This window comes from Suricata suricatta, chromosome 12 (genome assembly GCF_006229205.1).
Source record: "Suricata suricatta isolate VVHF042 chromosome 12, meerkat_22Aug2017_6uvM2_HiC, whole genome shotgun sequence".
NCBI classification, from domain to species: domain Eukaryota; kingdom Metazoa; phylum Chordata; class Mammalia; order Carnivora; family Herpestidae; genus Suricata; species Suricata suricatta.
In genome coordinates, this window is record NC_043711.1 from 105,446,034 (window position 1) to 105,459,203 (window position 13,170).

The following is a 13,170-nucleotide window of genomic DNA, read 5'->3' on the forward strand; positions in this document are numbered from 1 at the left end:
GGCCAGGGCTCGCTGTCCCCAGGGCCGGCCTTCCCCGGGATGGGCTCTGAGGACCTGAGGCTGGCCTTCCACACCTGGCCGCTGACCGCCGTGGTGCGGCCGGAGCCGCTGGCGGCCGCGGGCTTCTTCCACACGGGTGAGCCCTGGGGGGCGTTGGGACTGAGCTCTAGGGTCTCCGTGGAGCTCCTCCCCCGAAGCAGGGAGCCGTGTGTGGTCTGGGCCTGAGCCTTGGATTCTCCTGGCAGGGGTGGGGGAGGAGGGGCAGGAGGAGGGGCTTCTGTGGGGCGCCTGCGATCGATCTGGGGCGGGCTCTCAGGTCTGTGGGGGCCTGTGCCTATAGCAGCCCTGGTCTGCAGTCTCTGTAGATTGTGGGGTGAGAAGAGGCGACATCCCCAGATGGAGGGCAGGGGTCCGAGGGCTCCAGGGTCCAGACCCGGGCTCTTCTGTGTGCCCTGCAGCAAGTGACTCCCACTCTCTGAACTTCCCTGAGCTCTGAAATGTTGTGTGTGTGTAGGGGGGCGTCTGTTTGGAACTAAGCCGTCACGTGACGCTCTGGGAGCAGCGCCTGACACCGCCCACAGTGGCTTTGGCCATGACGTTTACTGTGTTTTCTGTGTGGTGGCACCTCTGGACAAACAAAGCCCTCCCAGAGGGGTAGACAAAGCAGCCGCGATGGCAACAGAGGCCCTGTGTTAAGGCGGCCCTGGTGACGGGCCATGGTGGCTGCCCCCCGGCCCCACCCTCGGTGCAGTGCCCCTCACCCTGCCTTGCAGACGCCGACGACGGGCCGGGGCGGCCCGCATGGAGCCAGTGCCCCCGCGGTGCAGGTTGTGCTCCACATGGGCTTCGGGCAGAGCCAGGTCCAGTGGCTGGTGCAGCGCAAGTACCGCTGGGCAGTGCCGGCCGGTGTCTCTGCGTCCCAGCTGGTGGCCGACCTGCTCCAGGAGGATGACGGGGGCCAGAGGTGTGTGCCCACCCAGCCCCGCCCTGCCCCACTCTCTCCCCTGGCACACGGCTCCCCCCGACCACAGGCTAGAGGGGCCTGTCCTGGTGGCGTGGGCCCTGGGGGTCCTGGCATGCTATGGGAGGGGAGGGAGGAGGGCGGTTGGGCAGTGTGGGCTCCCGCCAGTCCTCGCCTGTGGCCCCCTCTGGGTGGCATCCCCTGGGCGCTTCTTGTCTGTTTCCACACCGCCCACAGCTCCTGTCCGCATGGGTCCTGAGCCGCCCACACCCAGAAGAGAGGCCCAGCTGGAAGGTGCCACGGAGCCAGGTGAGGGTGGGACACCCTGGGCAGGACCGGCTCCCCTGCACGCTGCCAGAGGGAGGCTCTCCTGCCCCCCCCCACCCCGTACAGAAGGTGGAGGTCTGTGGGGGGACGTGGGGGAACCCGGGGGAGCCCAGGCTCAGACGGTGCGGCTGGGTCCCCCCAGGAGCCCGGGACGCGGAAGAGCAGCTGCAGCGCCTGCAAGAGGAGCGGACCTACAAGGTCTGCGTGGACCACAGCGTGGGCGCGGTCCTCGTGCCCTGCGGCCACCTGGTCTGTGCCGACTGTGCGCCTGCGCTGAGGCTCTGCCCCCTCTGCAGGGCCCCCATCCGCAGCTGCGTGCATGCCTTCCTGCCCTGAGCCGGGTAAGTGGCCCCAGCAGGGCACCCCCGCCCCTGCGTGGGCCTCAAGGTGTCAGCACCACCCGCCCTGCCTCCTGGCTGGCTGGTACGGGGGGGGGGGGGGGGGGGCAGCGCTCCTGACTTCTTCCCACCCCTGGCAGGTGTTGTTTATCAACCCCTTGCCTCTTGCCTCCCCTTGACGCTCGATGCTGGTTCTGGGTCCTTGTCAACACGGCACCCTGGGTGCCCCCCCCCACTTGGGCACGTTAGACCCTACCGGCAGGGCCGATCTCTGCCTTGATCTTCTCAGTGATCACGGGGATAATGTGTCCTGTCCAGCTGCGTGTAGGGGCCGAGCCAGGCAAGGGGAGGATGGCTCTTGAGGTGCGTTGTGGTGAGAAAGGCCCTGGGCAGAGTCCGTAACCTGGAGCCGAGGCCAGGCCAAGTGCATGATGGGAGAGGGAACCTCAGCCTTTGCTTATGATGCGCAGCAGAAAGCATGGCCTTCTCCCGGCTGTCCCCACCATGGGCCCACCATGTCTCCAAGAATCTTCTGGGGGGCCAAGAGGCCGGGGAGGGAAGGCCCTGCCTGCTGAGGCCCCTGGCGGCAGACCGGGCACCTGGAGCGGCCCAGCCATGTCTCCTTCTCTCCCAGGTGCTTCAGATGCGGGCTGCCCCTCGGCCCCGAGGGGGCCCTGCTGAGGATGGCTGAGCTGGCGTGCACAGCTGGCCAGCCCGAGTGCCCAGCCACAGCCCAGACCTGAGACCCAGGGCGGAAGGGAGCTGCAGACGGCTGGGCAGAGAGAGGGGGCGTAAAGGTGGTTTTACCGATGCTTAGATGCTTTTGGAGACTTACAGTAAAGTGCTGGGTCTTCCCTGGATGGCACTCAGCAGCCTCTGTTCCAGAACAGCCGGCCCCCTGCTCACCCATCTCCAGCCCCTTCTCTCTCCTCTGCTTGATCTTGTCTCTAAGGCCACTTCTGAGTCCGAGCTTAAACTTCAGCACCAGAGCGCTGCCCCTCAGGGAAGCGAGTCTGCCATTGCTCCTCTCTGCTTCCTGCTAGGCGGCACCTCAGGGATGCTGTCGGGCTTAATCCCTTCTGTGAATAGCGTCACTGGCTGATGACAAGGAGGCGCCTTGCTCTGTGGGCAGAAGGGGCCTGTGCCCCTGGTCAAGCCAGGCCGCCCACCCCAGGCTCCGTCGGCAGGGCCCCCGGGCCGGGGGTCAGCCAGTGTGTGAGGTGTGTGATCAGGGCGGTGGGTGTGGCACTGCGGGTGTGCGTGGGCCCTCGTGGTGGGGTCACCCCTTCCTGTCTCCAGGTCCCTGTGGCGCCCCCCGCAGTGGTGTGGGCAGCCTCCAGGGGTCCGGCACTGGCGTCCCAGGTCCCCGGGGGTGGGGAGGGTTCAGGCTGCGGAGGTCAGAGATCCCCGTGCTGCTGCAGACTTTTGTGTCTTTTCCTTGATTTATTTTTAGAAAAAGAAAGTGATAAGTTCTCTTGAAGCTGTGGCCATCCGGGTGCTGGCCCTGCTGCCCTGGCTGGTATCCAGCCACCTGGCCCGGGGGGAAGGGGCCGGGAGAGTCTCCTCCAGTCTTCTGTGGCCAGCGAGGCTGGAGGTCACACACAGGAGGGACGGGTGCTTCCTCACTTACGCAGGCCTGTGGGGGCAAGGCGGGGGTGGGCCGAGGCCAGGAGGCCCCCAAGGAGCAGCCCTTGGCACCGGGGCAGGAAGGCTCTTGCATGGAAAACTCCAGATGCCACAGGACCGCATCCCAGTCCCTGAGGGCTCCCAGGCCTCCGGCAGGGGCTCTGGCCACAGAAACGCTCGCAGAGTTTGGGCCATGCATTCTGGGGTCAGGGAACGGCGCACCGGGCTCCAGCAGCTGGGGGAAGGTCCCCGGAGGCCGGTCCAGCCCGAGCCCGCGTGTCCAGCTCCGCCTGAACTCAGGGGCCTAAACCAGGGCCCCCGTCACCACTCACTGCCCTTGGTGGCCCTTGGCTGAGATGGGCCTTCACTCATGGGAGAGAGGGAGCGCTGTGGCTGCTCAGAGGGCCGGGTCCCCAGGGGGTGGCCACAGGCATAGTGTGAAGGCCAGGAATGTCTCTGAGGGCCTGGGCGTGACGAAGCACGAGCATCTCTGTGGAGAGGGACCGCCAGCCGCCTCTCCTGACCCCAGATTTCAGGGTGACGCATGGGACCTGCCAAAGGCTGCTTGAGAGGAGGTGAGCCAGCGGCCCAGGCGCCCCCACCCTGAGGCCGCGGTGTGCAGGGCCCTGGATACAGGTAGGAAACCGACACCGCAGTGTCCGGCCACAGCAAGACCGAGCACTGCCCCAGCGCCCTCCTGGGAGGAGGCCACTCGGTGCCCCCTCGGCCGCCTGGCACAGGACTGTCTTAGACCCACCTCCGTAGACCCTGCTGGGCACCGAGTTCCAGGGAGTGAGGGCCAAGCCCCGAGCTGATCTGGAAAAGTAAGGGATAGATGGACGAATGGGAGATGGAAGGATGGATGGACAGACAGATGCCTGGTGAGGTTTCCGCAAGAAGAGAAGCCTGGTGGCTGTGCTAACCCAGCAGTGAGGCCCGGCTGGGGGCGGGCTCCGGTGGCCACACTTACAAGGACACCCGCTTGCACAAGAGGTTGGAAGGCTTTTCATTGACATGGTAGAGAGGAAATAGGTCAAATCCACCAATGAAATCAACTGAAAGAAATCAAGACCCAAATAAAACAAGCTCCAAACAGTGGAAAAGATGACAGAATGGAGAACTTGCCCAACCACAGGCACTCAGGCAAGGAGGGCAGGGGTGAGACTGAGGGGTTCCAGGAGGAGGCGGGGGCAGGGGTGAAACTGAGGGGCTGCAGGGGGAGGCCAGGCCGCCCCAGGCCCGCCCTGAGCCCAGCGTCATCCCTCTGGAGGATGAACTTCGGACTCCCCAGGGAAAACGTTCCAGGGGACACTGAGGACCTTAGCAGGGGGAGGTGGCCTGGGGGCACCGAGCAGGCCCGGACAGCCTGGCCCCCGGAGCTTTGGGGAGCTCCGCCAGGACCTGCCCCCACTGCCCCCCATGTGCACAAACATCAGTCACCTGCCCCCTGAGGCTGCGTCTGCGCGGCCAGTGGGCAGCGAGGCTGGCTGGGCAGAGCTGAGGCACCTCCGACCCCAGGCCAGGCTCCCCTCCGAAAGTGTGGGTTTTAATGTAACCAGCACACGAAGCCCCTTTTGTTCTCTCAGCCAGCAGTAGCCTGGATGACGGTCTGGGGGTCACACAGCACGAGAGCTGGGGGACCAGGGGTGGGTCCGGAGCAAGTCTGGGCTCTGAGCACAGGATGTTGTTTGGACATGTGGACCACCAATTTCACAGCCACCTAACCCCTGGGAACAGCGGCCCCGAATCCTCAGGGAACTGACCTGAGGGCGGGTTCTGCTCCCAGAACCCGTGGCGCCCTGGTGCACCCAGTCCCCACCCACCCCTGCTTTGCCTCTGTACCACTTCAGAGCCAGAGATCAGGGCCGGCAAGGGCTCCTGAGCATTCAGGTTGCAAATCAGAGGAAGGTCAAGGGGGTCACCTCTGTGAGCAGGAAGCAAAACCTCTGTCCAGATGGGGCCAGCTGGCACTGAGGGGGGACAGGGAACCCCAGAGCCCGCAAGGCCGGGTTGTCAGCTGCAAGGAGGCAGGGGGGCCCCTCCCTGCAGGTCTGAGGGTTCAGCCTTCCACCTGTGGCAGCTGCAGGGGCCGTGGGGGCGGCACCCTGCAGCACAGGAGGCCTGGGGCCTGGGGGCTTGGGGGTGAGCTGACCCCCGGTGCCCACAGCCCGGGACCCCTCCTCATCTCTTCTCAGGCGCCTGGGCCATCTGCCCCTCTGCTCAGGCAAGGCCCCCGTGGGCACAGAGGTCCATCGAAGAGCCGAGGTCTCAGCCTTTGCTGACAATAGGCCAGGAGAAGGTAGAGTCACCCCCTCTGTGCCTTCTGCTTTCCCCTCCTTCCCCCACTGCCTGGGGGTCCAGGCAGGGCTGCTAACAGGGTCTCGTGGGGGCCTGGCAGCCACACACTTACACACGTTCTGTCCTCGTGGGAAACGCTGACCGCGTAGCGGGCATCAACGAGGCCCATGAGCTGAAAGACACGGGGCGGTCCGAATGAGGACTCCGGGCTGCGGGAGCGAGGGACAGAGCCCCTGCTCGGCCCCACCTCGAGGCCACAGCCCCTCCTGGGCCTGGGCCTGCGCACACTTCCCTGGGGCAGAGCCCTGGGGCGCTTCACAGCCTGAGGTCTCTCAGGGCCTGTGTCCTTTGGTGGGGGTGCCTTACCCGCAGATGCGCGTGTCAGATGAGACCAGACAGCCCGGAGGTCCCTGGAGAAAGGGGGGGTCATCTAGCGCCCCCACGGCCACGGTGGAGCCAGCGCAGGCGCTTTCCCTGTGCAGAGAAGGGAGAGGCTGGGGCGAAGGTGGGCTGGTGTCGGTGAAGCCCATGGGGCCGGAGTCCGCGCCGGGCTCCGGCCTGACCAGGGCGCCCACTGCCCCCTGCGTGAGCCAGCCCGGCCGATTTCTGGCTTTACAGCTGGGAGTCTCCCAGGCACCCCGAGACAAAGCATTGAAAACAGGCAGCTTGAAACAAGAGATCCTTACTTCTCCGTTCTGGAGGCCAGAGTCCAACAGGGTTGGCTCCTGCCTGGGGCGCTGAGGGAGGGTCTGTCAGCTGCTGGCGTCCCCGGCGTCCCCGGCGTCCCCAGCTTGTCCCCGGCGTCCCTCCGCTGGCAGACGCATCTCTGTCTTCACGCAGGCCTCTCTCTGTGTGTGTCCTGCGTCCAGTTTCTTTCTCCTTTTCCTTAAGTCACAGCAGTCAATGACGTCAGGGTCTGCCTGAGTTCCATAGGGCCTCTTAATTTTCTCATATCTGCGAAGACCTTTCTAGACAGGGTCACGTTCACAGGCACTGGGGTGAGGACACGAAGACACGTTTCTGGGGATGGGACTCGGCCCACACGACTGAACACTCCTCAGGGTTACACGTCTGTGCCTGGCTGCTGGCGGATTCGCGTGGCAGAGTGCTGCCCCACGGGGACCGGCCGACCAGACCCGTTCTGAAGCTGTGTGTCATGCAGGCTGTGGGGGCCCTGAGGAGGCCACTCTCCCGGAGCCCGTGTGGGACACAGAAGGCCGGCAAAGCCCGGAGCGGGCACCAGAGGGGACTGGCCGGACCTGGAGGCTCCTGAGTTTGCCTGGTGTGCACAGTGGTGTCCAGTGGGTGTTGGGTTTAGCACAGGTTCTGAGCTAGCAGCTGATACAGGAAATAAATTTCAAATGCAGGGCCATCGTGGCATGTGGCACCGTGGCTGTTCATGGCAGTCCGTGGCGTGAGAAAACGTGGCAGTTTAGGTGGCCGGCACCCTTCCGGGGTTCCTCCTCTCCGGTTTTTATAGGCCCTACGGACAATCAGTCTGTGGGGCACTTGGGGTGCGGCCCCATGGCCAGGAATCAGAGCTGGCCTTCCCTCTGGCGCTGGGGAGCCCGTCCCCTATGCGGCCCGCTCACTGGTGCCAAATGAGGGCCACGGGTACCTGGACCCACAGAACCAGGTGCCTTCCTCGGAAGGGGACTTGTCAGGGACACTCATCAGCACTTCCGAAGTCATTTACAGAATTTGCAAAAAGGAAAGTGGGAAAGAACAAATGAAGATTCTTGGGGGAGTTTTCAACATGCCTCTGCTGATTCTGGTGCTGGCGGGGAGTTCTGGGTGTGGGCGGGAGATAGAGCCGCCCAGGAGCGATTACCCTTCGCTCACAGGGAGGAGCATCTCTTTAATGAAATGCAAGTTTCTAAATACCCAGCTGGTAGAGCTTTGCCTCCAGGAGCCCGCCCTCTGCTGTTGGCTTGGGAGGGTTTGGAGAGGCGGGCGCTGAGCTGGCCCTGCGGTCTGGTTGGCGGGGAGAGAGCCCTCCAGAGGAGACAGAGCTCCCAGTGTGGGCAGGGTGGGCCTCTGGGAGCTTCTGGAAGCTTCTGGAGAGATGGCCAGGAGGTGGGAAGGCCGAGGTGTGGCGGGGGGGGGGCGGGGGTTGCCTCCCCCAGGACCCCGTGCACAGAGAGCAGTGTTGGGGGGATGGTTTCAGCACCGTGGCCAGCGCCTCGCCCTGATCCCTCCCCGGGGAGGGACCCCAGGCTCAGCCACAGACCCAAGGATGCACACTCCAGGGGGTGCTCCTGGAGGCTGTGAGAGGAAGGGGCTGGAGCCCACGTGGGGACTTCCCTGGCACCAGCTGGGTGGTGGGGTCATGCTCATGGTCATCGACTCGGCTGACCAGGCCCCTATGTCCAAGCCGCCCAAGCCCCGAAGGAGGGCGGGTTATAGTTGTCACAGCCTCCTCCTTCCCTTTGACCTCCTCCCGTCCCTGAATGGGAGGCTTGTGTGATTTCTTACCTGTCAGGCAGGGATGGGGGCCCTTGAGGAGGTAAAGCTGGCGACACCCCACCCCTCCCCTCCCCTGCACTCACCACCACCGGGATCTGCAGGGTGCTGTGCCTCCCATAGCCATGCTGCAGGGGCACAGCTGATGCCTGGCACAGGCCTGGCCGTCCAGCAGGCAGCGGGCCGTGCTCACACCCCCAGGAACAGTGCCAGGACAGGTGGAAGGTCAGGAGTTCACTGTCCTGGGGGGGGGGCAGGTGAGCAACAGAGAGACGGCCCACCCACCCTCATGGGCCCCCGGAAGGGTGAGCGGTGGCCTGCCCTCCTGCCTGCCCCCGCCCCACCCGCTTGGGCTCCAGCCAGGGAGGCAGGGACCCCAAGTCACACCCCCCAGGGAAGTCTTCCTTCCGGGTGCCCTGACCCCCGTACCCCACTGTCTCCTCCAGGAAGGCCTCCCTGTCCAGGCCAGACCCTGTGTTTTCGCAGCTCACTGGCCCCCCCGCTTCATGTTTCTGGCCATCGCTGCCAGTTTAGGAGTTTGAACTGATGTCTGTTTTCCAGACCCCGCCGCCCCAGGTGTGGCCCCACAAGCCAGTGGCCAGTCTGTCCCGCTGCCCACCTGGACCCTCCCCTACTCCTGGCCCTTGGGACCTGCTCTGAGCTTCAGGCAAGCGCGAAATAAAACGTCCTGGACAAAATGCCCCAAACAGCTGCTCAGGAGGTGTCGGCCACCCATGCTCCTGGCAAAACACGGAGCGTGGCTCAGGTGTGGCTCCGCCTCCTCCAGGAGGCCAGTGGCTTTTCCCAGCGCCGGAAGGAGCAGCCGGGACTGCCTGGCCCCCTCGGAGGGGGCGCCGCCGCCGCCACCGCTGCTCCCCGGCCCCCAGCCCTGCCCCTCCTTCCAGGGGCTGCCAGGGCTCCGAGGTCGCAGGCCCGGCCACACCCCCTCGGCTTTACTCACCTTTGAGAGGCCCCCCCCCCCTTCCAGGTAGAAGCAGGTAATGAAGACATTCCAGGTGACCCAGAGGACCACCCACACGGCGCACTGGAAAGCAGAAAGAGGGTGAGGCAGACAAGGTCAGCTCTTCGTGGAGGGGAAGGGCCGTGGAGGAGACCTGGGGCCCTGCCCCCCAGCCTGGCACCCACATGCTCCATTCAGAGGACGACTTTCCCAAGCCCACCACGGGACAGGGGTTGGTGAAGCGGCTGAGTGCTGGACTCCCCGGGGTGTTCTGGCGATTTCTAGGAGGCGCCCAGGCCAGTCCTCCCAGCCCACCTGCCCATGGGAGGGGTGCCCACAGGGAGGGTGCAGGAGCGCCATGAACTCACCACCACGACGCAGCGAGGCCGGGGCTAGACGGCGCCAACAAGCCCCAGGACAGCCATGAAGATGTGGATGGAGGCGGCCAGGACGGGAGCCCACTGGTGGCCCAGAGGCTGAACACCTGCCATTCCCGGCGGTGACCTAGGAGCAGTGGGGGCACCTGAGGGGCCACAGATCCCCCAAGGGGGCCCCGGGCCACCTCTCCTGCCTCGGCATCACCAGTGAGCATCTGCTGTGGTCTGGAGTCTTCCAGCAAAAGTCTCCAAATGAGTCCGGCCCCAGCACCTCAGCTTGGAGTGTTCCCTCTGCTTTGAGAGGTCCTCTCTGGGCAAGTGCTTCCCTTCCATCCTGAGTTTCCTCATCCGGACAGTGGGAACGCTGCTGTCACGGGGCCTCCCAGCAGGGAGAGGACGCTGTGGCATCCCGGCCAGCACCCCACCCATGGGCCAGGCTCCCTCCTCACTCTAGGGACTGTGGTCCCCAACCCGGAGGACATTCCTGCCCCTCCAGCCCTGCAGGCACAGCCAGCAGGGAACCAATGGGAGGCCATCAGAGACAACTGAGGAAGCTGATGTTTTTCTAAGGCTTTCCTTCCTTCCTTCCTTCCTTCCTTCCTTCCTTCCTTCCTTCCTTCCTTCTTTCCTTCCTTCCTTCTTTTCTTTCTTTTCTTTTTCTTTCTTTCTTTCTTTCTTTCTTTCTTTCTTTCTTTCTTTCTTTCTTTCTTTCTTTCTTTCTTTCTTTCTCTCTTTCTTTCTCTCTTTCTTTCTTTTTTTCTCTCTTTCTCTCCTTCCTTCCTTTCTTAGTAATTGCTACACCCAGCTTGGGGGGCGGGGAAATTCATGACCCTGGGATCAGTAGTCACAGGCCACACGAGGCGCCCCAGAAACCTGACGTTTAACACAGAGGGAGCCTCCTGGCCCTGAGCTCAGTCAGGACCTGCAATCACGCATTTATCCGTCCCTTCATTCCTTTGTTGGTCCATCAGCCAGTCAGTCAGTCTGCACCTGGTGCTTCACGGGGAGAAAATATGGCCAAATCCGCCACAGCGCAGACACCTTCTGCCCACGCTCAAGACAAGGCAGTGCGTCCAGCGAGGGCCGGGGGCCCTAACCAAGGGGTGCCCTGCCAGTGCCATGCGCCCGGAGGATGGCCCCCCAGTCTCCCCTCCGTCTCCCGCCTCCCGGCAGCAGGTCAGGGCCGGCACTGTTCTCTGAGCCTGGACGGGGTGTGCACCCTGCAGCTCCGGCAGGGCACCCAGCACCCTGCTGGCGGCTGGGGGCATCATTTTCATTTCTGAGCCGTGCACCAGAGGGTGCTGCATGGCGCTGTGGCCACATCCTGGAGGCAGAGGAGATGAGCGATTGAACTCAGCGGTCTGCGGAGCCCAGGCCCCGCTCCTGCCCACGTGGGTGGGGGGCACAGCCTGGGAAACCTGCCCCGTGCACCCCGGCTGGCTCAGAGCCGCCAAAGTTCATGCTGTTCTTTAGGGGAAGGCTCCCAGAAGAGGTGCTTGGGCCTTTGTCCAGCAGCTTTGTAACGGGAAAACTCTCACGCTTGTCAAAAAGAGAAAAGAAAAGCCACAGGGCTCCCCGCTAGGTGGCCCTACCCCCACGCAGTGACCAGCGCTTCCCCTCTGCCTCCCTCTCCATCCCACAGAGGAAGCACAGGGCCGGGCAGGACAACAGGCTCTTCAGCTGGGCCCACCGGCCATGTGGGGGCACAGCTCTGTCCCAGCCCTGATGCACCTGGCTGAGACCCAGAGTCTTCAAAATGCATCCCCCCCACCCCAACCCGCTCTGTGCATGGAAACCCGCTGCCCTCAGCCCAGGATAGATAACCTTTCTCCCTCACCTGCAGGAAACCTCAGTGCTGGGGTCCGTGCACTGTCCACTGCGGAGGCGAGACAGGCTACAGGACCCTCCCTGAGCCCTCCGAGCCCCGAGGCCACATCCCTTGCCTAGGACATCTATTTCTGCTTCTCTGAACCCCAGACCACACATCAACCCTGACTGTGTCCCACACACCAAACTCAGCGCATGGAAACCAAAGTCACTCTCCAAAGCCGCTCTGCTTCCTGACATCCAGACCGGCCCAGACTGCAGACCTCCAGATCACACCGTCCTTCACCCCATAGGCCTTCCCTGCCTTTGTCTGCTTCCTCCCCACCCCCACCCCAGGAACCTCCTAAGGCATTCCTGCCAATGAGGGAGCCTCCCACCAAAAGATACCGGGGACACTTCTGTTCTGGGCTGGCTGTAGCTCCCTATTGCTGGCGGAACAGTCCTTGGGCCTCTAGCCTTTTGTGAAACCCAGAGCTATCCCCCAGCCTTACCCATCCATCCAGCACAAACCCTGCACCTCCTCCACGCTGCCCGCCACTCCCACCCCCTCAAGTTTCCAAAGCATGAAGTGTGCGCCCACGGGGAACCTCCACTCGGGACACGCCAGCCTCGTACCTCAGCGCCCCCCCACAGCTCTGCCAGTGACCCTCGCCCGAAGGCACAGGAGAGGGCCATGCCAGGGCAGGGGAACTTTCTGCTTAAAACTTGATCCTCCCTGGGTCTTTGAGCTTCGAGGGGAGGAAGCCCCCTGCCCAGCTGCGCCAGAGGCCCACCCAGCTTGGCCTCGACAAAGCAATATTTCCTTTCCAAAATGGGCCCCATCAGCACCCCCCTCCACCCCCGGCCCAGCCCAGTGACCAGGGACCTTTGTTTAGCGTCCCCCACGCCGGCCAGGGCTCCGGGACTGGGACCCAGGCAGCTCGCAGCAGCCCCGAGGGCCACCCACGTCCTCAGACAAAGCTCTGGGTGGGGACAAGCTAACCCTCAACACAGAAGGCTCTCCAGCGCAGCCCTGGGCACCAGCTCTCACCCTCCTCTCCCTGCGTGTCTCTCCGGTCCAGGGGAGGGGAAGGACACCCCCAGACCAGGCACCCCGCCCTGGGGCTTCTGTGCCTCACCGGCCCCTTCCAGCCGCTGGCCCGCACCTGTTCCTGCTGCTCGTGCCCCTGCAGGTGCCCCCTCCCCACGAGCGCACACATCCGGGGCACCTGAGGTCCGAGAGGGGCCATCGGAGTTCACACAGGACCCTGACTCCCTACCTCTCCAGGGCGGCGGTGCACTCCCACCGGCCTCGGCCCCAGAAGAGCGAGGGAACCCTGCCCCGCCAACGCCTTGGCTGGTGCAGACCAGCGGGCAGGGCTGGGGAGGGGCATGGCGCCTGGATCCCACAGGCGTGCTGGGACCCCCGATCTGAAGGTGGGTGTCCACTCACCAGCTGGAAAGTGCAGAGAACGACAGAATGCAGCGCCCGGAGCAGCCCATGGTGCCACCTCCGCGAGCCTGGGCCCCGGGCCACAAGGGCCAGCCCCTCCGGTTCCCCCCCAGCGGCCCCTGTCTAGCCACCAGCCCCTGTGGTCTCCGCCAGCCCCAGACATCTGTCCCCTCCACCAGCCAGGTCCCACCCTCTATCCCCCAGATGTCCCAGGCCTGGCCCCGCCCCTCAGCCTGGTTCCCTCCACCCCCTACCCCCACCCCACCCCACCACCCAGCTCACCCCTTCAAGTACCAGCTGGGCTGTTCTGTGTCTCTCTGGAGGTGGCTCAGTTGGGGAGAGACAGGGACCCCCCCCACTTCTTAAAGGGGAGGTGACACGGCTCCCCAGGAGGTTGGAGCCGTCACCAGAACCCAGGTCCCAGACAAGTTCAGGAAAAACCAGCAGCAATCCCCTCCCCTCTCGCCCCCAGAATGTGCAGTGTGCCCTTCCCATCCACCACCCTCCTGGTGGAGCCCCAGGTGCATCCCAGCCCCCAGGCTCCTGGGCTGGGTCAGGAA

General features: G+C 64.4%; 2 protein-coding genes across 2 annotated transcripts in view; one reads left to right on the plus strand and one right to left on the minus strand.

The window, feature by feature from the left end:
- The window catches only part of BIRC7 (baculoviral IAP repeat containing 7), a 5,727-nt gene extending 3,241 nt beyond the window's left edge, over window positions 1-2,486 (plus strand). Inside the window, 5 exon segments of the mRNA XM_029919268.1 lie at window positions 1-136; window positions 515-964; window positions 1,199-1,270; window positions 1,431-1,629; window positions 2,261-2,486. Coding sequence (XP_029775128.1) covers window positions 1-136; window positions 515-964; window positions 1,199-1,270; window positions 1,431-1,624 — 852 coding nt within the window. The 3' untranslated portion in view covers window positions 1,625-1,629; window positions 2,261-2,486.
- A 406-nt stretch (window positions 2,487-2,892) lies between these two features.
- Window positions 2,893-12,746, minus strand: NKAIN4 (sodium/potassium transporting ATPase interacting 4). Its single transcript, XM_029917999.1, is given in 9 exon segments — window positions 2,893-4,068; window positions 4,223-4,314; window positions 5,663-5,722; window positions 8,100-8,255; window positions 8,975-9,058; window positions 9,343-9,351; window positions 9,382-9,478; window positions 12,438-12,636; window positions 12,639-12,746. Coding segments are annotated over 9 exon segments (1,167 nt in total). The 5' UTR covers window positions 12,661-12,746; the 3' UTR covers window positions 2,893-3,620.
- Window positions 12,747-13,170: the final 424 nt, after the last annotated feature.